Source organism: Grampus griseus (genome assembly GCF_964374135.1).
Source record: "Grampus griseus genome assembly, chromosome: 15".
Taxonomy (NCBI): domain Eukaryota; kingdom Metazoa; phylum Chordata; class Mammalia; order Artiodactyla; family Delphinidae; genus Grampus; species Grampus griseus.
Window position 1 is genome coordinate 87,584,823 of NC_139009.1, and position 27,182 is coordinate 87,612,004.

Consider the following 27,182-nt stretch of genomic DNA (forward strand, 5'->3'; position numbering starts at 1 on the left):
AAAGAGATCTATCTGTAGTTTCTAGTTTTTATGATATTTATCCCTTAAAAATCTAGGATTCCACAGTTTTAAACATAATAGTCCCCAAAAGATAGCATATGTATCTTAGATGACATCAGGCCTGCTTGGTGAACCTGGGAATAAAAGAAATTGTCTTATACAACATTGTAAATCAACAGTATTTCAATAAATTTTTTTTAAAAAAAGAAACTGTCTTCCGTGGTTAAGGAGTAGGTCTTCATGTCTGCTGGATCAAATTTCTCCTAACAGGACAGCATGATTTCTCTCTGGCAACAAGAGTGATGGATGAAGAATTGACTTATCTATTTTCCTCTTCGCTTCTAAGTAATACTAATAATACTAATAATATTAGTACTGATACTAATAATAATTCATGTGAATAGCAGGTGGAAAACTAAAGTCCATTCCCAATTATTCATCTTAACTGGGTTTCAATTTCCTTAAATGCATAAAATACTTCTTGTGAGTACTTAGTACAGAATCCTTTATGTTAAGAAAGAAAAATATACAGTGTTCAAGAATCTCCTGGGCTAACACAATTTTGTTTTGTCATTAAAATATGGTGCTGAAATTCTGAAACCTCTATACACGTGTACTGGAAGTGAACAACTAAGCAAGTGATGGAAGATGGTGGAAATCAGGTATCTCACTGTTGGAGTTGGAGGCTGCAGAAAAGTGAGGGGAAGAGGCTCAAATGACCCCTCGGGAGCTGGACTAGATTGGGGGGCGTCAGTATGAACTGGTGTTTCAAAACACATACAGATGGATGTACCGTTACAGACGGACCTATGTAGACCATTTATAGATATGTTCATAAACAGCGGTTAGTATTCATACATATTTCCAAACTCTTTTATCTGAAAGGAGCTAGAAGAAATGATATTCCAGAAACAATGAGCTCACCCACGACCATTGTCCCTAAAACAAACTAGGGTTCTTTGGCAAAAGGGCTCATTCTACAGCAGGGGAGGGAGATACACAAAATGAGTTGGGAACATCTTGTAGTTGTAGAAGGTAAAGAAATGCTAACAGACACACACACACACACACAATGCGGGACATCAAAGGGGCACAGTAGACAACTGTAAAGCTAATTCTAAAGCTGGAACAATTTAAGCAACAAGATAAATAATTCAGTTGAGCCATACTAATATAAATATGGTAAAATAGACAAATCTTCCATGCAGAAGAATTCCAAGTAATGTATGTAGCTATTGCCCCCCAAAAGAGGTAGAGTATAACTCCTCACCCCTTAAACGTAGGTTCCTATAGCAATTTTTCCAAAGAATACAGTGTGGAAAGGGGGAGAGGAGGGGAGGGGAGAGAAACTTCTCAGTGGAGATAACGTGACAACACGACCTCAACCGAGTAATTAAGGTCCACACCAGCAGTGGGTTGACAGCATGCGTTCTTGATACGATACGAGAAGAACGGTATTTTACCTCCGTGATCTTCCTCCCCCAAACCTGCAATCACAATCTGATCATGAGAAAAACATCAAACAAACGCAACTGAAGCACATTGTATAAGTTACCTGATCAGTGCCCTTTCAGATGGTTGAGGTCACCAAAAACAGGAAGAAGTCTGACACACTGTCACAGCCTAGAGGAATCTAAGGAAACATGGGGATTCGACGTCATACGGTCTCCTGGACAGAAGGGGCAGAGACTAAGGGTATCTGAATAAAGCATGGGTTTGAGTTAGCAAGAATGTATTTTAGTTCAGAGCGACAACCTTACCACTAATGTAAAATATCGACAATAGGGGAAGCAATGTGGGATATGCGGGAACTCTTTTATCTATGCACAAGTTTCCTGTCATTTAAAAATATTCTAAAATAAAAATTCATGGAAAAAACATATGACGTTGATTTTTCCCGTATTGGAATGACGGTAACTGTAGATGTTGGGTTTGGTGTCCTCCTACGTGAGAGCTCGCTTCCTCTCCGTGTTGCTGACATTTACAACCTCTGACTGACGGCAGTGCTTAAACTGGCCCGTGCTGTCAGCCATCTCCGGAATTCTTACTGACGATGCCTAGGATACGGACAGTGCATCTCTATTACGCTTTTAGTTATATTTACAATAAGAAACGTGTTAGTTATCAACGTCAACATCCAGTACCGGCACATCTCAGAGATACTGCAGGTTTGGGTCCAGACCACCTCAATAAAGCAAATATTGCAGTGAAGGCAGTCACACAATTTTTTGGGTTTCCCAGGGCATAAAAGTTATGCTCACTCCATACTGTAATACATTAGGTGTGCAAAAAACCAACTAAGCATCTAAAAAACAATATAGACACCTTATTAAAAATACTTTATTGCTCGGGGCTTCCCTGGTGGCGCAGTCGTTGAGAGTCCGCCTGCCGATGCAGGGGACACGGGTTCGTGCCCCGGTCCGGGAGGATCCCACATGCCGCGGAGCGGCTGGGCCCGTGAGCCATGGCCGCTGAGCCTGCGCGTCCAGAGCCTGTGCTCCACAACGGGAGAGGCCACAGCAGTGAGGGGCCTGCGTACCGCAAAAAAAAAAAAAAAAGAAAAGAAAAGGTGATGCTGGTGACATTGCTTTGAGGACCACGCTTTGAGTAGCAAGGCCGCAGCCTGTAAGCCCGCTGAGGACAGGGCTCTTTTCCTTCAAGTCACTTGACTATATAGCTACCACCGAGCAGAATTCCTGGTGCATGGTGGGTGCTCACCGTGTGTTTGTGGAATGAATGCTCCCCTCCTCCAGGGAGAACACCCTGTTCTGTTTAAGGCCTTTTGTTTGTGTTTTCCCTTAAATCCGTGTGTATAGATGATACATCTTTCCCAGTATTTATAAGAAAATACTGGAGGACAGCTTTTGCTTGTTTCCTTCTTTCCTTTCACTAATGATAAATTGCATAAGAGCAGAGGCTATATAACAGTCTGCATGTTTCTCTGTACTCAGGACAGTGCTTGGAACATAAAAGACACTTAGGAAATGTATTAAGTAAATGAAGGATTTGGAAAGGCAATCCCTGCTTTCCTATCCACCAAAGCTGCAACTGATCTTCCACTGACACGAATTTCTCTAACTGCATGCGTGATCACGTATTCTCTGGAGCTTGGACAGAGAGATGATGCATATTGAAGACAAAAGAGGAATGGGTGTCAGGGAGAGCACGTCCTGGAGCAGAAATTCACAAGCAGCGTCATCCTGAGGTCGGACGGAGGAGCTCAAAGGACGCGGCAAATGAGCAAACGTCTCCCCAGAAGTAGACTCAGTACAGTACGTCAGCTGCTGTTGTTTTCAACTGGTGTTCTTTGTCATAAAGGACAGCTCCTCTGCCAGGTCACAATTGGTCTGGCCACCTTCAAGGTCATCGTACCTCCCAGATCTGGCACTGAATCTGGACTCTGGCAAGTCCAGCTTCTTAAAGTGGATTAGGTAGGCCCCACGGAGAGCCCACATCCTGGCTGCATCCCGACGCTTATGCCTTAAAGCCCTGGTGATATTTCTCTGAGGCCAGCCTCCTATTTCGTCCCTCCCTGGATCTGAGTCTGCCTCCTGGCCTTAGCAGTGGACACTACTTCACACACCGCCATTGCCCACGCCGGGCCTGCTATGGTCACACACTTCCTGCCATCATCACCTCAAGTATATTCTGGTAGGAAGGACGGAAGTTAACCTGTGGCCAATGTCCAGAAGCAGAAACTGAGTTATAACTGTCAAAAACAAAACGAATGAATGAGTGAATCTCTGCGAAAAGCACTTGAGTAATTATATGAAATTCCATCTGTCTTCCCTCAATCCGTTTCTCAAAATTGCTTAAATTAATGTAAATGTAAAACTGTAAAAATGGAGTTATATCGACAGGCTATGCAACTGTTTTCCAGAAAAGCCGTGAGCTAATCATACAAACCAGACCAGGTAACCACACACAGGCCCTTCTCCTCTATCTGAGCTGTTTGACCTCCGTAGGCTTTATCTCACCCAAGGTGGTTGGATGCTCTCATTGTATATACAGAGAACAAAGAAAACGAGATAAGTGTGAAAGTTCATTTCCAAATCCAGTGTAAGAAAACGGGGGATGGTCTGAAATCTTGCGCAGAGAGAGGTGGACAGTAGTTAAGGAACACTCTTACTAATTCGATCTTTTACTAGATTTTCATATATCACTGTTTAATTCACTGACACAGCTGGTGGAATGTGGGACCGAGTGAGAGAGCGGCCAGAGGGGCTGTAGCTCTATGGCATGCTCACGCTCGCTCTCTCTCTCTCTCTCTCTCCATCCCCTACACTCACACACTTACAGAAATACACACAGATATCTGTATCTATCTATATAGATACATAGCTAGATGTAAATATAGCTACAGATAAGCAACTATACCTGTGGATACATAAGGTAGGTGTTAGAGATAGGTATCTAGGTGTAGATAGATATTTAAAACGTATACAGCAAAATTTCACAGCTCTGGAATAGCATACGTCGGTGGGCAAGCAATGTCGGCTCAACCCTGTCTGGCTTACCTGCTACCTCCATTGCTGTTTTGGACGACTCCTACAGTCTTTCATTTTGATCCCATTTTTAAGAGGAAAGGGTATGAATTTAAAAATGACTCTCGAAACCTTCCCAAAATATCTCCTTCAGAGAACACCTTGCAGGGAAGCCAGAATCAGCCTCCAGCAGAGAACCGGGAGGGAGGCAGCCCCTGAGCACCAGTGAGAGGCCCCTCAAGAAACCGTTCCCGCAGGTCTGGGCAAACAAAACCCCTCGACCCCTCCTCTCTGCTGCACCTCCAGCGGCTGCACCTGAAAACAACTTCCTGAGACCCTCCCCGTCTCCCCATTCCCTGCTTCCAACCAGAGTCGTGGGAAGTAGGCATTGGACATGACCCTGGGGAATCACGCCCTGCTTCCAGGAGGAGGGGGGCGGGAGTGGCAGCGCCGCGCCCGTGTCGTCAACCCGGGACCCCGCCGGGCCGCTGGCCGGGAGCCCAGAGCCCAGCCTGGCCTGGTGGCTCCGGCGCGTCCCCTGCGCCCTGCGCCCCACGCCCGCCGGCTCGCGGGGCACTTTCCTCTGACGTCCGCCTCCCCGGCTCTGACGATCGCCCGCCTGCCGCCCTTATAAAGGGGTCTGTGGCCAATACCGGATCGATCGCCACTTCGCCGCGCCCACACCTGTCAGCTCCGCGCGCGCCGCGTTCCGGGAGACCCGGGGTGCGGAGTCTCCGGAGCCTGACCCTCCTGGCCCTGCCGCCCTGCGCCCCTGACCACCCCTCCCGTGTCCCGCGCAGCCTCGGCCTCCACGGTTCCCGAGAGGAGCCCGGACTCGCGGAGCGCTTCCCTGCGCGGCGACCTCTCCAGGTAGGAGCGCGTCGGGGCCAGCCCTCCGACGCGGCTCTGGGCCTCCCGCGGGCACGCCCGGCGGGGCGGGTCCCGCAGTCCGGGTCCTCTGGTGCGGGTGCGAGCGCGAGCGGCTGTGAAGTCGGGGCGTAGTAGGGGCGCCGGAGACGCGGGGACACCGGGGGCGCAGGAGGGACACTGGGGCGCGGGAGAGACACCAGGGGCGCGGGAGGGGCAGCGGGGCGCAGGAGGGACACCGAGGGCGCGGGAGGGGCAGCCGTCCCTCCCGGCTCTGGCTGCAAAGGCAAAACCCACCCCACCTCCCCACCCACCGCCGGGGCTCCCTTCGCCTCCCCAGAACCCCAGGGGGGCTGGTTCTTTCGCCCTAGGTCTGTCACTCACTTGCGTGCGCAGATATCTGAGTTTTCCCCCAGAAACTTGTTTGTGTAAATTGGGGAGCATGAACAGACGCGGTCACGCGGGGAAGATAAGAGAGAACAAGAGAATTCCAGAAAGTAAAGGCGTTAGAACTTGGCATGTCTCTTCCAAGCGTCTTGTTTTTAGTGCCTCTGGCGCTCCATTATGTTTTAGGCATTTCTGTATTTTAAATCGTTTTCTTGTATGTGCCATTAAGGGGGTGGAGGACGGATCGGAGGAACGGAGGACAGTGGGTGGGGACAGTTGACCGGGAGGGAGACCCTTTAAACAACGCAACCCTTCAGTGGCTGCAGCAACTTAAACCTCGGGCAGTTCACTTGTTGAAAATTGGAGGCCGTGTGGATCTGAAATGGATGTCCCTAAATTTGTTATTTTTTCCCCCAGATATTTGCATGTCACATTACTTCTGGAACAACTCCCTGAAGTTGTTTGAAAGGAGGGGTAGGATAATGAATGAACGAATATGGGTCAATTCTCAGAGTAATCTTTTATGATACACTTACACTACTGAGCAATTCTAGATTGAATAAGTACATAGTTCCAAAAAGCAAATACGGACACACTGTTCGTTAAGTGATTTCTCGACTGTTACTGAGTTAAAACACAAGACAAGGTGAATTTTACATTGCACGGATTTATTTAACACAAAATGATTATTCCTTAAACAGCATCTCCAATTTTTTCTGTTTCTTGAAAACCCAAAACAAGGTTCAGCTGTTGAATAGAAAGAGAGTGATGGAAAGGACACCTGTTGGCAACCACAGGTGAACGTGCGATTTCAATGTACTTCTTCTTTAAGTGGCGCAGGATGTCAGGAGCCAGCACTTTCCAGGTGGAAGGGCTGATAGCCATCGTGGTGTTCTACCTCCTCATATTGCTGGTTGGAATATGGGCCGCGTGGAGAACCAAGAACAGTGGCAGCTCGGGGGAGCGCAGCGAGGCCATCATTGTGGGCGGCCGCGACATCGGGCTGCTGGTGGGCGGATTCACCATGACAGGTGGGTGCCCACGCGCCTACCCCTGCAGCCATCCACCCTAGCTGCTCCAGACACAGAGCAAATCTTGTTCTTTGTCCTTGGGGAATTCTCCGTGTTCACTACTTATATATTTAAAAAATAATTTTTTACATTTATTTAGAACAAAATTAAAACGGTTTTCACTCAGTAGCGCTGGAACTAATGATTTTATAATCAATTACTGGACAGAATATCAGTGAAACAAATCTGGGCTATCTGGGCTGTTGAGCGGGTGGAGGCAGTAAAAACAAAGGGGTGGAGGCATGTGCAGAAGTGCCTTAGCCTTACAAGTTGTGTCTCTGTTCATTAATGTGATACAAGCAGCATCCCCTCCTGTTCATGGAGACAGGCATAAAACTGTGACTTTGACTTGTCTTAATGAATACTAACTAGCCAATGAACACTAACTAGTGATTTTAACTAACTAGTTAAAACTGAATAAATCAACATGGGGGCAGCCCAATTCCAAATTGATGGATGTCCTGTTTTGAAACCTTATTCTCCCATGTAATGAAATAATTTACTCACAGGAAGACGATCACATGTTGAATCCACGGCTCTGAGAAAAACATTCCCAGGAACATTGATATGAAACGAAAAAAGCCAGGGTGTGTCCTAGTAGGAATCCCTCAGTTACAGCTGCAGCTCTTGCCCATTCAAGCCTCTCTGTGCTAGGAGCAGTCTTTCCTCCTTTGCCCAGAGGTGGTTCTGATTAAGTGGTGGCTTGTTTTTCTTTTGTGTTCTTCTCGGTTGTTGAAAATAATATGGAAAAACAACAATTTAAAATTATATCTGTCCTATCACCTGATGTGTATTCACTAACAGCACACATTTCATTTTAGACTCAGTAAGTTCTTAAATGTTAGCGACATAATCCACACTAACAGGAACTCTCAGTGGATTAATGTGAGTGGAGTGCTCAGTGGAAAAGTACCCCACTGCAAATCATATCGAGATGACGTCAAATTTCATTCCTGAAGTGCTGGTTAAAATTGATTCACCCTGTTTATCACAGAGTTCTCCAAGCCAGTCTGGGAAGACTGCATCCCTGTTTGGCCACCTGAAACCTATAATGTTGTAGAATAACTGATGGACGATCGATTCTACCTTTCAGATATTCACATCTTGTTTGTTTAACTCTTCACCATGTACATGGTTCCGTTCAATCTTCATGACGTCACTACGGAAGGGCTCTGGTTACGTCAGGACCCAGCCTCCCGTGCTTAGTAAGGGCCAGAGCCAGGGCTACACCCAGGTCTGGCAGCCATGCCGGGGCCCCTGCAGTGACCACACCCAGCCCTCCACAGGTCTCTCCCCACTTCTTTGTCAAGGTACCCAGGGTAAAAACAGCTCTCTTGTACCCTCTGTTTCTAATTTTTCTACATACACACATATGCAGAAAAGAAATGTTTTGCAAAGTATTTTCTGTGATGCACAACATACAAAGTTAGAAAAATACAGAAACATGAAGAATAAAAATCACCCACTTCCCTACCCCCTGCAGATGTTTACTGACACGTCCATGTAGATTTTCTTGTTTTTTCTCTTCGTATCCAGCTGCTGATGAATACACACCTTCATACCTTCATTTTCAGTTTTCATCAGAGCACAAACATTTCTTCTTTCCTCTAAAGATCCATATATGATACCGTATGAACCGCAGTAAAGCACTGTAATTACATGTCGTTCAGATTTCTCCTCTAAGAAAATAAGAAGAAAAGCAAAATAGGAGGACAGAAGTTTCTGATTTCACTCAAACTGTTGAAAAGAATAAATGAGCTGTTGTATACCAAAGTATTTTGTTCATTGTAAATTATGATCATGTTCTATTACTCTAATTTAATAGTACATTTATTATGTCCGTAAAGATAATATTTCAGAATTTATCTTTTATCATTTAGAGTGATTTTTAATCTAATAGGCTATTAAAATGTATAGAAAAAATTTGAATTATGATATTTCTTATAAAGTGTCATGCTCGAGCTCAGCTTTTAAAGACTTTTTTTTTCTCTCTCAGAACTGAAAAGAGCCCTGATCAATATCATAATTCAATTAAAATCTGAACCATATTATCTAAACCTTGTCAGATTCATTGATTGTATTATTCGACAAAGAATAAAGATTGAAAATAAAAATGCATATAATTTAAAAGAATTCTTGTTCTCACTCATGAATCTGACGTGAAATATACAAACATGCAAAGGACCAGATGGATAAGAATGGAGGGGCTCTAGTCATAAGTGACCGAGTCTGCACTTCTATATTATAATATTTGCAATCATTCAGGCACCAGTTTTCTTTCTGGAAATGGAGAGGAGACCTACACAATGAAAAATGATCACTAGTAAGTGTTGTGCTTGTAAGACCATCAGATATTTACTTAATGCAGCAAAACATTGCTGGTGCGGAGTCAAGGGTCCCAGGTGCCAGGCGGAAGGTGAGGTCTCAGGGGCTGTGCCTGTGAGAATCCGCTGCTCCAGGCCCTGGTTACTCGTCCAGTGAGGGGTAGGGGGAGTCTTTAAAATTTCAGCAGGGCTTAGGATGAGAAAAGCACATCATAGCATTTGTTATATATCAACACCATGGAAAAGCTACTGGTGGAGATGGGGTGGTTGCATTTGTCCACTTGAGGATTTTGTATATAAACTCCCCACTTAAATGTACTTAAATTTCCTTGGCAGGAAGGTCTTTTCACGTTGACTTTTAAAAATAAGATTAACCCTTGAACGTTCTCTCTTCTTTGCTTTGGATTTGGATTAAACGCCAGATAAATTTTGGCGAGAAACACAATAGAAACACTTGTCTTTGGCAGTCTCATGTACATGTTATTTATTTTACTTACATTCTAACCGCGAAATTTCAGGGGACTTCTCAGAGTCAAATTTTATTCCCCACTGCATGGTACAGCGCAGAGTTCAGTCTCATATTTGATAAGCTTCATGCCAGCCTCTGTTCCTCATAATTTGACACAAATCCTACGTAGGGATTATTTTAAATGTTTTGACTATACGTTTAAAAGGATACAAACTGCAAAGATCTGAGTGTTCCAGTAACTTTGGCTTTTCAGCAAGAATCAACTAGTCTAGTGTCTTCTCAGAGAAAATGACAGCGTTTACAGAGCATTCTTGGCCCAAACTTGTTTAATCAAAACGTCTTTTCTTTGGTTCCATGGCCCTCTTCACCTACGACGCTACAGAAATGTTATTAAATAACATCTGAAGAAGACATATTTCTTATCATTCTTTATGAACTATCAAGCGTCTCACTGAAAGACCCGGAGCAGAACAAAGAACTGCAGATGGGCTTGCAGCCAAGGTTGTAAATTCTCCTGAAGGCTGATCTAGCCCTAAGTGTAGGTCGGGTTCTTGGGATGACAGAGAAGGAAAAGGTAATTTAAGCTCACGTTAGGGCACCTGGCACCCACCTCCCTCCCCACTCCCTTAACAGCGTAAGGGAGTGAGGACAACTTCGTTATAATTCAGAATAGATTTGCCAGAATCCTATGCACCCAGCATGCTTACAGAGTGACTCTACTGGTGAAAAGCACACGCACACACAACCACGCATGCACACGCACACACACACACCCCTCCCACTCCTCGAAGACAACAGTCACGATCAAGAGAAAGATCAATACAATTAAAACAAAAGGCCCTTGAAATGAAGACACTTGACCCCATGTTAATGGAGGCTGGGGGGAAAGTCATAGTATTATTGAGGAGTAGTCATATAGTGTTATATATTGTATATGGTCTCAGACTTTATGATATAATAATATCATTTTAAAATGTTGATGACAATGGATTTAGAAAATATCTGGGGCAACACTGTTCAATGGAAATATGATGTAAGCCACAAATATAATCTGAAATCTTCTACATATCACTTCAAAAAAACATTAAAAAATAGGTGAATTAATGTAAATAATAGAATTGCTGAACGCAGTACATGGAAAATGTTTTTCTTTTGCCCTGTAACCATTACAAAAACAAAAATGAGAAACCTTACATTTATTTTTCCATGCTAAGTCTTTGAAATCCAATGTGCCCTTTGCATTCTTCCAACACTTCAGACAAGCCATGTCTCCGGTGGCTGTGTCACCAGCCACTCGATGTCCAGGGCCGCCATGCGGGGCTGAGCGGGTCTCAGGGATGACAGGTATGACACGTCTTCCCCTCACTTCTCACTCTGTTTCAGCCACCTGGGTCGGAGGAGGTTACATCAATGGGACAGCCGAAGCCGTGTACGTTCCAGATTACGGTCTAGCGTGGGCTCAGGCACCAGTTGGATACTCCCTTAGTCTGATCTTAGGTAAGCAGAAGTTTACACCTGAGCGACTCAGTCAGTAAAGCATATAGATCAGGAGTATAAATAACAAGCGAAATAAGTCAAACGATGTGAACAACTGTTGTGGGAAATGCTACCAGAAATCCCTAAGTAGCTGTTATCAGAAAGTGGTAACACTAACGTTTAGGTGATTGGATCTCTTGATGATGGAATATGTTTAAAAAAATTCCCTTGATTGTTTTGCTATCAAAACAGTGAATTTCTTAACGTAATGATGCTTTTTCTTTCCAAAATAGTGTGGACATATCGTTAAAAATGAATCTACTTAAATTGTACCTGCATTTCATTTTGTAAATCAAACTAATAAAAGGTCAAGAATATTATATAACAGAGGGTTCCTCAATTCCTTTTGCACTTAGAATACTTTTGTTGGATCCTGTGCTTAATCAAATATCTGAATGCCCTGCTGGGTGACACAAATACATGAAGACATTTGACGAGTGCACTGCTGGTCCGTGTGTTTCAATCCACAGCCTCTTCCATGCCACGTGTGGCCCTGGATGCACACGACAATCGTATTAAGAAATTTCCACTTTGTTGCTAAATATTTCTTGGTCCTGTACTCACTGGATTTTGCAGACAGGTTCCTCAACATGTATGAGTGTTCTAAAAAATTCATTTCCCTTCAGAAATTATACATAGTAAAAGGTTGGCAAAGACTATTGTATTAGGGATTTTTCATTTTCTCATTAACGCTTGCTTTAATTTCCTTTAGGTGGTCTGTTCTTTGCCAAGCCCATGCGTTCCAAGGGATATGTGACCATGTTAGACCCCTTTCAGCAGATCTACGGAAAGCGCATGGGAGGGCTCCTGTTCATTCCCGCGCTGATGGGGGAAATGTTCTGGGCTGCGGCCATTTTCTCTGCCTTAGGTAAGGACCAAAGAACGTCGTTCTGTGCGCATCTCTGGTTGAATGAGCATCAGATACACAGCTTTACTTTCTTCAGCCACAGGTCAGGCCACCCCCAACCTCCAGCACCTGGATTAATGCCACCACCCCCCTGCTCTTCTCCCATAAGACCGAATCTGATCATGTCCCTTTCCTGCTTAAAACCAGGCCTTTGAACCAGGCTAGGAAGGCTTCTTACAACTTGGGCTTTTCCTTCTCCCTTCCTCCAGAATGGCAGTTCTGACACTTTGCAAGCACACTGCCCTCTGCTTAGGACTCACGCCCCTCTTTCCTTTCTAGCCAACCAGGTAGTTTCTTCAGATCTGCTAGACATGTCACTTCCTCAGGGCAGTCATCTTGAACCTGCTGGATGCCTTTCCTATGGGCTTCCGGAGGCACCAGGAATTCTGTTTCCATTGAATTTACCACTTCGTATGATTACGTGCCTATTTATCTACTTCCCAGTTTCCAACCTCACAAAAGGAACTATCCATTTCCTGAAGGCAGGACCTGTGTCTTGTTAACACTTACAGTCCTATCACAAATGAATGAATGAATGCATCACCTATAGCTACATGTTCTTCAAAAGAGAAAAAGGAAAACAACAGTCCTTCCTTTCTCAGTGTAACCCCCTTACATCTTAGACTGTTGGGTTGTAGACATATTCAGGGATTTGGGAAATGGACTTAGACTCCTTGGGGTCTAACTTACTATCGAGATCCATCAGTGCTGAGGACAGCCTGTCTTTGGTCCTCGGATTCTCAGCCCACTGATACGACCTAGAAAATGAGAGCTTTCAGTGGGAGATCTTCAGGTTCAGTACCCTCCCTGTTCATCAAGGAGAAATGTACACCATCCTACTGAGTGTTGAGTTCCTTCCTGAAGACCAGCAGAGCTGGACGTTCCTTGTCCTTCCTCAGTGAGCCGTGTGTATGTGTGATACCCAGAACACGCTGTGATTCTCCATCTCCTCCTACAAATGGAAACAATGGGCTTATGTCTACAGTCAAACTTTAAGTGGACAAAACAAAAGTCAGATATGATGAATTTCCTTCTCTGTTGCATATTAGACTACAAGCTAGTCTTCTGGTCTCAGTATTATCATGAGATCTGGTCTCTGTAATATCAGATATTAGTTTACACCACTTTTCATTCCTGTCTCTCTAGACTCTTGTATAATCGTACCTTATTTTCCTGGTCTCCAACTGTAAAATGAAGGAATGACTTGGTGTAGATAGAAAAGAAGAGAACTTGATAGTTTAAAAAAAGCTGTAATAACTCAGTGAAAATGTTGCACTTTGCTGGCACTAAGTAATCATACTCCACAGCCACCACTGCCACATCCTGATGAAATTTTACATAAAAGCACAGCTCCCTTCCCACCTTGCTCTCATTAGCTAGGAAGCAATCGTAGTTTATTTGTCACTGGTTTCAACACCAGAAAACGTTGGCTTTAAGAACAAACTCCTGCTGAGATATCAAAGATGGAGGGGGCTGAATATCTAACAGAATACAAAATGTTCACTCTCACGGAATAAAGATCAACTTATATAACAGAGCCCTGAAGGGAGAACAGAATGAATAATCTATTATTTCTAAAGTATTCTGGAAATTTAATAGCTAAACTCAACCTTGCTGCAATTAGTTATTTTTGTAAATACGTGTGTCTACATCTGTGTCTGCTGTCAACACATATGTAAAATATATTAATGTCTGTCTCCACACACACATGTCAAACAACATTTATGAAATATTACTGCTATTCTTGAAATATGTGCTCTGGTAAAGAGAATGTGTGTGAATTTTAAATTAACACCTCTATTTTCTTCGAAAATAATAGTTGGACGTAACTCAAAGTTAGTGTTTATTAGAAATAACTTGGGACAAGATCTTCCACCACCTTACTGTGAATATGTATGAATGAGCATAGTTCACCACCAAAGCTTAGGAGTATCTTAAACTATCTTCTTGGTATCAACAGACAACACCCTTACAGCTGCTTAAAGAAACGTATATTTACACTTTTCACGGCTCAATTCAGATAATTTTTATAACTTTATTTGCAGTATATTTAGTTTTACGGCTGCATGAGTTAATTAATATTTCACAACAGATCTGGAAGTATAACTTTGATTTTACTCACGACAAATGATGGGGTGATTTAGAAAATATTTAGAGAAAAAATTCATCCCAACCTTAATAGTGGGACGAAAGTAGGTGACGTCTTTAAAACCACTGAGTTACAGCCAAATGGCGGCATTTACTAGGACCCTAAATCTTTCGGCTCCCCGTCTAGTGATCTTTCTTCTATAACATACAGCCTCCCTACCTTTTGGATGTGTAGGATTAATAGAAGTTTCACAAAAGGGTGGGAAATTAAACAGTATTCAAAAGAGTTCAGGTAATGATTGGACTTTTCATAATTCATGGGGTATGACTCTAAAATGTTGTTCTTAAAGTAGAGAACTAGACCAAAGATGAATGACAAAGAATTGCGACTGATGTTTCAACATGTAGTAAATCATCTCAGGAGAAAAAACAATAACTTGTTAAATATCCATACAACAGTAATTCAGTCAGTTACCCAAAGTCACTTGTAAATAACTGGCCGCTTTCCCTTGTCCTCCTCCCCAATTCCTTACTAGGCATGCCCTCTCCTCAACCGGTTTTTATGCAAGAAAGTAATTCAATTTTGATACCAAAGCCAAAGCACTAAGAAAAAATTTCTTGAAAAATATTTTGCATTGTTATCTTAGATCAAAACATACTGCTCTTTAGATAATGGATTTTTCATCTCGGGTGGGCTGCCTCTGCTATTAGCGCGCCATTGAGAAGCGATAGTAGAATGCAAGGTTGCAAGTAATGATTCAAAGAAATCACAGATTTGTTGCATGTATGTTAACGTGGCAGGAATATCTTTGCTGCGTTTAATAATACGAAGTCTGAACTATACCACTTTTGAAAAGAACAGGGAAAGGGTGTGCAGGGCAGCAAGTGAATTCTGAACTGGCCGTCCAAGAACTGCAGCGGTCCAGCTGCCCACACCATAACGTTCTATTGGAAATACAGACACCAACAAACACAGTAAACAGAGTCAGAAAGTCAGAAAAGCATAGACTGACTTCTAAGGCAGGGTTACAATTTTGACGATGAAAATTACTTTAAAACATGATGCTAAAATCTACGACTCTTCAATGCACTGGCGTCCTCGGGGCAAAACTGGAATTCTCTGGCAAACAAATAAAATAAGTCGTCTTTCCCGAAGTTGAAAAAGTTGGAAGGAACAAGTTACCAATTTTATTATTTTCTCCTACAAGTTTGTTTCAAACCCTGGTACCTTTTACCATGTGTCATCTAGTAAAAGCTGGCTGAGGTCAGAGTTAACTCAAAAGAGCAAATGAATGCTGACTGTAAAATGTGGAGATGGGTGTTATGCTTACCATAAAGGCTTATTTTTCTCATGGATGTGAGTAAATATACTGCATATGTTCAACAAAGTCAGAGTTTCAGGTAGTTGGTGGCATTACTGTAAGATCTTATAGCAGTATTTAGTGTAGTGTATGTCATGGATCTGTAATCAAATCGTGAATTTCAGGTGTCCCCACACAAATAAGTGAGCAAAGCACTAATTTCAGAAAGAAGGAAGGTTTTTAAACATATGTATGTATATATATGTGTATGTATATAAATGCAGATAGGCACGTGCATATTCAGTTTACTGAGATGGAAGAATTTGAATGTGAGACTTCACCTGGGCTGTTCTCATCCAATCCTTCCAGGAGCCACTATCAGCGTGATCATTAGCGCCGATGTGCGCGTGTCCGTCATCGTCTCCGCCCTCATCGCCACGCTGTACACCCTGGTGGGCGGGCTCTACTCCGTGGCCTACACAGATGTCGTTCAGCTCTTCTGCATTTTCGTGGGACTGGTAAGTGGGGCCGTTCACAGACTTTCCTTCTTCCTTCCTTCCCTCCTTCCTTTCCTTCTCTCTCCCTTCTTTTCTTCCTTCTTTCCTTCCTTTCTCCTTTTGTGAAAGATAATGTGGTATTTTATACTAACTCAGCAAAAATTAACAGAAATGCTATTTTCCCATCATGAGTAATACACAGTAAGTCGTATACTATTGGCAATTTTTCATTTCTCTGTGGATCAATTGGATGAAAAACCTCTAGTCACGTTGTGAGATTTTGACAGAAAATTGCCCTCAGTTAAGTCTTAGTAGGGTCTAGGGCTTCCCCTCCTTCATGCCTCCACTTGATGGAAACACATGGGGGATCTTCCTTGAATAACTTCCCTCAGAGTTAAAATTTAAATCTTGACACTAATCTGTATTTGTCTCTTAACCCTTCCTTATATTAGTTTTGGTTAATCCATGAAACTGCTCATGGGACATAGAAATTCTTTTCAATCAAATCTTCTCGGTCACTTTAAGGAATGGATATCTTCTTCCAATTCTAAGAAAACACAAAATGTTTATGTATAAACATATGTCAAGTTCTCAGATTCAGCGCTTTCTTCCCAAAGGTCTCTGGTGGCTGCTCTGTGGCTAATGTGAAATGGCATCGTTAGCACAGAAGTTATGTGCTACTCTAACTCTCCTAAGTGTTGCACGGTGTCCCACAGAGAACGTGCTCCCAGGTTCTTCCCTGAACACGAGGAACACTGAGCTGTGTCCTCTACGAGAAAAAACTAATAAACTGAATCTTGCACGTCGCAGACAGTCCCACGGCCTAACGCTCTCCCGCGCTCTGGTTGCAGTGGGTCAGCGTCCCCTTCGCGCTGTCACATTCTGCGGTTGCTGACATCGGGTTCACAGCCGTGCACACCAAGTACCAGAAGCCCTGGCTGGGGACCATTGAGCCGTTTGAAGTCTACACGTGGCTCGATAGCTTTCTGTTGTTGGTAAGTGATGCTCTTACCCGAGGAATGCACTCTCACTTGTCCTAAAGTCAAACGCACTTCCAAGACTTTAGTGTTTCTATGTAACACTAAAATGCACACTCCTGTCCATTTCTGGGTTGACTGCTTCCTGCTGGAAGAAGGATGGGGGCACTGACAAGCGTCAAAGCGATCACTTCCCTGGGGTTATGTGTGGTGTGTCCACACTTGTGCTGAACACCACGCCCTACTGCCGGATACCTCCCCCAATCTGAGAGCCACACCATCTAAAAATTCTATTTTGTATCTTGGATTAAGGCATTAAAATCCAACTTCTTCTGAAATAAGTAACTCATTCAGTCTCTAATTAAATTCGTGGTGTCATAAGGCCTTAAGTGCATGAGATACGTAGGGAAGGGAGGTGTCACTCAGGACAGATGCCCAGAAAGAAGGCTGGGAGGTCAGGCAGCTGGGAATGTGCAGAACCTGTGGGTGAAGGTGGTGGCCTTGAGGGGTGGGCATGGAAGAAATCAAGGCGGATCACAGACTGAGGGGGAGGGAGTACCCGAGAACCTCTCCCTCAGAGATTCTGTGATTTTGTGATTTTGCTAGAGGGGTTATGTATTTTTTTAAAAAAACAATGTATTTGATTTCAAAGTAAGCAATAGATTAATTGTTATCAAATTAAGGGGAAATGGTTTATGTTTGTTCCCTTTTTAGAAGATTCACAATATTTTGTGATTCCATTTTGTGTCTGTGGCAACTTTGTTAAATTTTAACACTGAAAGTAGGTGTGTCTGCCCCCATGAAGAACTTACTGGTAAGAAGACAGGAAAACATGTAAACTAATGTTTCCAGTGGCGGGGGAGGAGGGCTTTTTCCCCAACGATTGTTAAGAAATGCATTTGGCTGAAATTTTTCGGGCATGGTTTACAATTATGAATTGAATGGAGAAGGCGATTAAATATTATATGTATGTGTAATTTTACCTTCATGGCTGGTGTATTTTATGGTTATATGGGAGAGATGATGAGACTTAGAAAAACTAGGCAATTTTTGATTATCAGTCACACCACTGTCTGAGTGACAGATTGAAACAGAGAACCAAGACCCCCAAGTCCTTTCTCCTACACCACACTTTAGTCCTCGGATTCACTCATCTTCAAGATAAGGCATTATATCCAATGATTGCTACAATTTCTCCCAACTCAAAAAAATTGTATGACTAAGTCATGTTCATCCTTCAAATTGTAAGATAAATTGCAATGAAATAATAGATGCGGAATGACTGACTGAATAAATAAACTGTAGATGCGAGCCTTGAAACGTTTCACCGACGGTCTCTGATCTTCCAGTTGCCATGGAAATGACTTGTCAAGTCCTGCTCATGGTAATCTAGAGGCAACTGCCCGTCCCACCCTAAACTTCCCCCGTCCCTATATTAGCACTAGATCAAGCTCCTGGATCACCTGGCCCTATTGTGACAGCCCCTCACTGGTCTCCCTGCTGGCAGCCCACCCACATCCCACCCCTCCAAGCCCATTTCTACCTTTCCATCAGAGCTCCTGTTTGTCAGTGGAGGCCAGATTTTACCTGACTTACAAACCTGGATGACCTAAATGTCCATAGACACAGGTATGTAAATGATGATATATCAGTTCACATAGTCATTGAAATTACTGACGAAATATTCATCAGCATGGAAGAAGTCAATGATATACTGATTTACAGGTTGCAAAACAAAAGGAAAAGTTTTGGAAGCATATAGATTTGAGGCACGGGATGATGAATTTTAGAATTTCTCCTTTTGCCTTTGTTTTGTTTTGTTTGTTTGTTCTGCATTTGAGCTTGTATGGCTTTTATAAGAAGGAAATTGTTCTGAAGCCAGTATGTGATTGGCACAGATGTGACAATAATAAACAAGACAGATATCCCAGAACTCGGAGCCAGTGAGAGAGACAGACAATCAAAGAAGCAACTTCAGTACATTGTGATGTGGGAAGTTCCCTCCTCAATTCACTCACTCACATGATAAATATTTACTGAACACTGACTCTACGCCAGTGAGAGGATGCTCCAGCCTCCTCTCTCACCACCCACACACACCCTGACTCTACCCATACCAAACACACGGTGGTCTAATGGTTGCCTCTCTGTTTTTTTCTTTTTCTTTTTCATATTGGGTTCTTTCCCAAGAACTCTCCTCCCTGTCCATCTCCACCTAGTGACACCCTCTTGATACTTAAGGGGACTCAAATGCTCTTTCTGTATGGTTACCATGGTTACCATGTCTCTGTCTTCCTCCCACCTTTCCCCTCTGTTACCCCCAGATGATTGTTTCTCATTACTGTTCCCATATGTACCTCTTTATAGCATCAACAAATTACATGCAAGTTCAATGTCTCCAAACTTTTTTATTGTATATCCTCAATAAGAATGTTAAGCACACCCCCAAGGTAGGGATAGGAATTATAAACTGCTTATATGTACTGTACTAGCACATTGTGGAAATCATTTAATAAAACAACAATATTTAGGTATGAGGTAGAAATGAATATAAAGAGAAATTCTAGTATCTTCTTGATGCTCTATATTGTCTTGAGCCTCTGCACACCCCCGTCTAGAAAACACCGTAACGCATCGACCCTCCCAGTGGACAGTGGTCTCAAGAGCAGGAATTTTTCACTCATCTCTGGGCTCTGACAGCCATTACATTGCCTGGCACGTGATTGGAATCCAGAAATATTCACTGGGTGTTTTGAATCAAATGAAACTTCATGGTTTCAGAATCTTAATCTTTTGAGATAATTTTGTGGCCGTTAAAACTTCCAGATAAGAACAAATTGAAGGTTTCTGGGTAGTTGTGTATAACGCAGCTTAAAGTAGGTAAATTAAGCAAAACAAAATATTGTGCATAAATAATTATGAGAGAAAAGAACTTGAGAAATTCTGCACGATTGAACCTATGACGATGACTTAGTGACAGCAGTGCAGACAAGAGGCATGTAGGACCATTTTCTCCCCTTCAGAGCCATACATGTGACCATTCTGAATGTGATTGTTAAAAAAAATTCTCATTTTAAAAATACCTAATAGATGCTATTTGCCTCCAATTCATTGTGAGTCCCCGTGGTTCCCACGCAGATGCTGGGTGGAATCCCGTGGCAAGCCTACTTCCAGAGGGTCCTGTCTTCATCCTCAGCCACCTACGCTCAAGTGCTGTCCTTCCTGGCAGCCTTTGGGTGCATGGTGATGGCTCTGCCAGCCATACTCATTGGAGCCATTGGCGCGTCAACAGGTAAATCTCCTGCAGCTTCACTAACTGACTCACTCAGGCTTCATCCAAGTCACCAGTTACCCCTCAGCTGCCCTCCCTCCCCCACTTTCCCTCTTACCCCCACACAGTCAGTGGTTTCTCATCTGTTCATATATCTACCTTTGTAATATGTCAACCAATTGTCTTATATTTCAGACACCATTGTAACACTGAAGATGAGAAATATATATTAAATATGTATTTAATTTTATATATATATATATTTCACACCACCATATTCTGTTCAGATCTTGTGCATAAGACTAACTGTAACCCATTAGAAGCTGGAATATATGAGGCAATTTCACTGGACCAGTACATGGACTTCCCACCTAATTAAACTAACATGCCCTGTTAGACTAATTAGATTTCCCACTGATTAGACTAGTTTATAGGTTCTGATTTTATTTTGAAAGCTACCTAGCAAATAGGATGACCCCAGGTGGATGGATGGATGGAGGGATGAATGGATGGCTCTTTGGTTGTTGTGTTTGTTGTTTCTATCCACAGACTGGAGCCAGACCGGATACGGGCCTCTCGACCCCAAGGACAACCAACAGTCAGACATGATCTTGCCGATCGTCCTGAAGTATCTCTGCCCTGTGTACATTTCTTACTTTGGTCTTGGAGCCGTTTCTGCTGCTGTCATGTCATCAGCAGATTCTTCCATCTTGTCAGCAAGTTCGATGTTTGCTCGCAACATCTACCAGCTTTCCTTCAGACAAAATGTAAGAACAGTTTTTGCTTTTATCTTTTTTTTTTTTTTTTTGCGGTAGTAAGAACAGTTTTTTCAACATAACGCGATCGCTCTTGTTCTCATCCTTGCAGTTACTATGTAGGTGTTTCTCTATACTTATTAATAGTCTGCATGAAAATCTGACCCTACTTTGATTCAGCGCTTTATTTATGCTGTATGTGAGGTTTTTAATGCATGTTGTCATTCACGCTAATACTGAAGGGCACTAATCAATATAACTATTTCCCAAGAGGTACAGTCATATTGCAATAATTTAAACGTCTTCTCTTTCTAATGAACGAGCAATGAAACCTAAAATAACTTAGAAAAACTCTGAGTTTAACTAAATACGATAAGAAATTCAGGAACCCTGGCAGAGCAGAAGATAATGCGTAATTATTTCATGGGTGCTGGTCTCACACCTGTCTGCTCTTCACTTGAACCCCAAGTCCTCCTTTGTCAGAAAACAGCGTCTCAGTTTGATTTTCCTTATTGAATGCCAGGGCGCAGAGCAGCACGATCGTGCTCACGGAGGGGCCCAGAGCCCCCCTCCACCTTCTTCCTTGACTCAGGCTTGCCTTTCTCTAGGTTTTCTAGGTCATAGTTAACAAAATGGTCCCACTTGTTTTTTAAGGCAGTTACCCTCCAGGAAGAGAGGAAGACAGATAGGCCACAACCTCTCACTGCCACATGAAAAACTATTCCTTAACGTGGAAAGTAAAGAAATCCTCCCTTGCGTTATCCTTCCCCTCCGAGGACCCAGCGCGCATCTCACGTCTCCCTCTGACATTCAGCCAGTGGGCTCTGCTTCCTGCGAAGCCTCTCGCGAGGTCGCCCGGGGAGGCTGCCTAGACTGCTCGCTTCACATGCTGTGGTTTCGGCTGGTTTCACCCATAGACTGACCCTTCTGAACCAGGCGGATTCTTTAGAGCAGCTTTAAAACACAGGAAGGCATCTCATTCTCCTCCTAGAGGAGCCAGCACGTCCTGAGAAAAACTGACTCGATGTCGATTTCTTGCAGGCTTCCGACAAGGAGCTCGTCTGGGTCATGCGCATCACGGTGTTCGTGTTCGGAGCTTCCGCAATGACCATGGCCTTGCTGACGAAGACGGTGTACGGGCTCTGGTACCTCAGCTCCGACCTCGTGTACATCATCATCTTCCCGCAGCTGCTCTGCGTGCTATTCATCAAGGGGACCAACACGTATGGGGCCGTGGCAGGTTACATCTCTGGCCTTTTCCTGAGAGTAACCGGCGGGGAGCCGTACCTGAACCTGCAGCCCTTGATCTTTTACCCTGGTTATTACATTGATAAAAGTGGCATATATAATCAGAGATTCCCGTTTAAGACCCTTGCCATGGTGACCTCATTCTTATCCAACATTTGCGTCTCTTATTTAGCCAAATACCTATTTGAAAGTGGAACCCTGCCACCAAAATTAGATGTATTTGATGCTGTCGTTGCAAGGCACAGCGAAGAAAACATGGATAGGACAATTCTGGTCAGAAACGAAAATATTAAGCTAGATGAACTTGCACCTGTGAAGCCGCGGCAGAGCCTAACCGTCAGCTCGACTTTCACCAATCAGGAGGCCCTCCTCAACATGGATTCCAGCCCAGAGGGCTCTGGGACTGAAGATAATTTACAATAAACACACCCTCACTGCCTTCCTAGACGGAGCTCTATAGCAGGCTAGTCCCGGAAGGGTGGTTTGCGGCATATAAAATATATTTTAAAGATATCGTTCAGGAGGACAAAACTCCATATAATAGTGTAATTGCACATCCAAGACAAGCCAGAAGGAAGCAACCCTGAAGCAGCATCTCTCTCTCCCTCGTGGACACATCTCATCCTCATTTGATTTCGACTCTCAGTAGTTTTGTTAAGTATTCAAACATGAATAAAACCCCACTCAAAGAATGGAGAGCCAAAGAGTGTTCACCTTTCTTATGGAAAAAGGAAGTAGATGTGAGAAAGCCAAGGAGACGGGGGAGCCTTGATCGCGACCTTGTCTGTGAATGCCCTGTGAGTCTAGTTTAACTCTCACACTGAAGTTGTGAGAATAAATCCCCATCACTCCAGTGAATGGAGCAGCGAATTAATCAGATGATTCCCTAATGTGATGAGTAATTCCTTCTTTCATGGTCTTAATTATAACATTCGCTGAATATGCAGTTTGTTTTTCTTTTAGTAGTGGTATGTATTATTCTGAGTGCAGGCAAAGCAGACACACAAAAAAATATTGTGTAGTGGCATTTCTTGACATGCAAGATGATAGGAAAGTAGATTCCGTCCCGATAGAGGATCCTGGTTCCTTCGGGTGTGTCTAAAACTACCATACAACTACCATATGCATTGGGGAAAGTACCTACAGAGAGAAAGGCGTGATTATTAGGCAACCTTACAGCAATAAATCAAGAAGGCCACTAAGTAGAAAGTGACAGGAACAACAGTGAACTTTTACCTTCATCTGAAGTTTAGAAAATTTTGCTTCATGAGAAAAGAAGTAACCTGTTGAGTTGCTATGTATCAGTATTGGAAGTGAAATTGAGCCGTTTGTAAGGTGAGATAGCTACACACCTTAAATTGCTTAGTGAGAGGCAAACCACACCTCCTGATAGTAGCAAGATTAGAAAAACGAAACCACTCGATTTTGAACGTTAGTTAATGAGGATGGTTTAGTGTCAAGAGAGCTACTCTGTGGCCCTTTTTTGCAAAAACCAGTCTTAGGTACTGGACAGATCACCGCTACAAATCGTATATCGTGAATCTTAAAATGCGGAAGAAAGGAGAAAGCAAAATTAGGTCCTAAAGGGAAGAAGGACTTAATTGTAACATTTGGCGTCTACGTAACTTTCATGAGGTTGGTCATTAAATGTTATTTTACTCCTTTTCTGGAGTTAAAAAAATATGTGTATATTTATATGTAATGGTTTGTATCCATTTTCGAATTTTAAATGATTTCCTATCAGTCACATTATAGAAATAACTGGAGCTGCGTCTACAAGAGCAGAGTGAGCTGATCAGCGGAAAAATTATCTAAGCATTTGATCCAGTTAAAGAAAGGCAGCCTGAATTATTCAAACTAAAGCACTTTTTCCAAAAAATATTTCTTTTTTTGGGATTCATAGACAAAGTGAAAATTCAGTGTGCGACATTAAGTATAAAAGTTGTGTTTGGGAAGCTAGAATTCCCTTTTTTATTGCAATTGTCCCAAAGCATCCAGTAATCTCTCCTTTGTTATTAAACATGAATTAAATTTACAGGGTAATTTTTAAAATGTGGAATAATTTTATATGTTGTCAGTCCCATATTTTTAATGCTTTATCCAAGCTTGATGGTAAATGTGACATTGCATTCAGAATCTTTGTAAAACATCGTCTGCAAGCTAAATGAAAAGGGAATTTTTTCGTACCCATCTCTTTGCTCAGAATGGAGTGCTTGGAAAGGAGCACAGCTTTGGAACCAGTAAGTGTGGGAGTCCCAAGTTTCTCGGACATGGGTTGAGAGAAGAAACGGGGGCAGGAAACACACTTTTTAAAAACTACAAAGGTGGAAATTTTTGACAGGTGAAGGTAGTTAATTGATGGGGACTGCAGCTCCTGGCAAGTGTGATACTTCAGATGTGCCTCTTTCCAGCACGCTACCTGAATAATTATTTTCACCCGCTCCATCGTCATAAATTTTTGTTTCAACCCCTTTAGGCACATGCTTCCATAGAAGCACATCACCCATGTTACAGTAGAGTGACACAGGGAACTATGGTCTCTACCGATATTATAGTTTACAATTTTGTTGGGCAACAGTTGTCCAAATGACCCTATTTAAATCCACTGAAAAAGAATTAATACTAATAGTGAAAATTTCTTCCATTCCATTCATTTTGTAATAGTAGAAAGATAAAGGGGGAAAAGCATTTACCTTGTCCAAGATATTAAACACTAGAAAACTTAAATAATTTAAGCTAATAAATAATGTTCTGTGTTTATTTAACTTACTCTTTCTTTCCTACTCTCAAACTAGATATACAAAAAAAAAAACTAGGTTAGGGTAAAATACACCAGTAAATGGCTAAATATTAGCAAGATGATTCTTTTAAAAGGACAAAAAAAAGTTGAGGGTCAAAAGGAATGAAACAACAGTCGTAGGGTCTTTATTTAGGATCATTTACACACAAATCCCCCAGTTTCTAAGGAAGGAACAAAATTGTGAAACATGGTAGACGACGCTTTATGCTCATCATTTGCTCCGTCTCGACATCATGGGTAATGCGCACGGCTTTGGAGTCTTTTGTCTTTCCTCAGTGGGCCTAATTTTCAAAAACCCGTTCTCAATGAAACTAAAACAGCAACATCTCAGACACTGGGTGTATTAACCTTTGGAGGCAATACCTGTGGATAAAGCGTTAGAAGAAAACACATTTTTTTTTTTTTTTTTTTTTTTTTTTGCGGTACACAGGCCTCTCACTGCTGTGGCCTCTCCCACTGCGGAGCACAGGCTCCGGACACACAGGGTCAGCGGCCACAGCTCACGGGCCCAGCCGCTCTGCGGCATGTGGGATATTCCCGGACCGGGGCACGAACCCGCGTCCCCTGCAGCGGCAGGCGGACTCTCAACCACTGTGCCACCTGGGAAGCCCCTAAAACACATATTTTATTTTCATACTTTTACAATAAGTGTGACATGTTTCTTGTGTCATTTTAGTGTTTCTTTTCACACATGCTTTTCAAAATATCCAGCTTGTAGCCGGACTGAAGTGTTAGGAACAAACTTTCAAACACTCCATGTTAACATCCAACTTCACTGCTACTCTTATAAGTAGTGAATTTGATGTGACTATCAAATGACTGTAAGCTTGAAATAAGTGAATCTAATGTAATGGCTGTTAGCTTGTTTTATTTGGAGATAATGAAGTAGCACCTGTATTTTAAACATAAATGTGACTTTTTCTTTTTAGTCTTTAAGAAAGTTTACGCTGGTATAATGTATAATTTATTGTAAGTTTGCTACTGAACAGACAGATACATATAATAGTTCTAAACATATATTTTTGTCTGTCAAAGTATTATATAAATTGTGCTTAAGATAAGTAGATTTGCAACTGTCTGTGTAAATGTTTTCAATGTAATGGTACTGTATTAAATTGTGCTGGTGCAATTCAGGATATCATTGTCTAGGCTTGGCTTTTTGGGGCCCTCTCTTATAAGGAATATAAATGGTGCTGCAAGACAGTAATGCACCGGAACTGAAGTAAACCATCTCATTACCGGAACTTACGAAAAAGCTAAATGGAAATGCTGCACCTCCCGTAAATCTTGGGGCAATATACGATATCATAGCTCCAAAAAATGTGAATTATTTTGCTTGGAAAAGAAGTTCTATCACTGTACCCAGGTCTCTCTTTAAATCAAAGAAATCAACAGACATTATATCTATACCGTTAATATCAAGAAGATCTGCCTTTTAAAAAGGCAGTAACTGATAATTGTTGATTTAGGATATGCAGCCAACCGTTAGGCGATGAACTGGTTCTTTCTGTGCTCCAAGTATATACTTCATATCTCTTATCTAACTCCCTCAGGAGTCTACAAAAGTATAATTATATAAACTCTCAGAAGAACCTTTGCCCCTTACACCTTAGTCATAAGCATTTGTGCCTACAGATGCATACACAGGGAGTAGGGGCCTCGAGTCACCGAAAGAATGAATGAAGAAAAGAAAAAATAGTTTTGGTGGGAAACTGTTAACCAACTGAGATAACATCAGTTTGGTCTGCCGTATGGACACATTTCTGGACAGCATGTATATTTGCTTTATCACAAATCTATACTATAGGGGAAATTATTAAGAGCTAGAAAAGAGAATTTAGAATATGATACTGGAGGCTGTATCTGCCGTCTTCATTTTGACCATTGTATTAAGAGAGTTTAATTTGACCATCAGCATTCTCCTAAGACAGATATTGTGAGAGAAATCCAGGGAGCTACAGGGTGATGAAAAATGACTATTTCTACCTTTTTAATACAATCATCTAAAGAAAAACTCCAAAATAGTGAAAACAGTCATCTCACGTTACTCCTATTCCCTAAAGTCAAGGAGTGTATGGAAATTTTATGTTGATTTTTAGTTGGAAAACTATGGTTGCCTATTTAAAAGAAGTACTGCATTATGTATTTTGAAGCCAAAATACTCTGTTGGTTTAGTAATTTTTAATCTAGAAGTAGTTAAA

General features: G+C 42.4%; 1 protein-coding gene across 1 annotated transcript; it reads left to right on the forward strand.

Annotated features, from left to right (window-relative positions):
* Positions 1-6,600: 6,600 nt before the first annotated feature.
* Positions 6,601-22,604, forward strand: SLC5A7 (solute carrier family 5 member 7; the record flags this gene model as incomplete). The annotated part of the gene is made up of 8 exons (XM_082672675.1): positions 6,601-6,769; positions 10,985-11,098; positions 11,850-12,005; positions 15,803-15,951; positions 16,782-16,925; positions 20,046-20,199; positions 20,728-20,945; positions 21,975-22,604. The coding sequence occupies exons 1-8, from the start codon at positions 6,763-6,765 to the stop codon at positions 22,602-22,604; spliced, it is 1,572 nt and encodes a 523-aa protein (XP_082528801.1). The 5' UTR covers positions 6,601-6,762.
* Between the last annotated feature and the right edge of the window lie 4,578 nt (positions 22,605-27,182).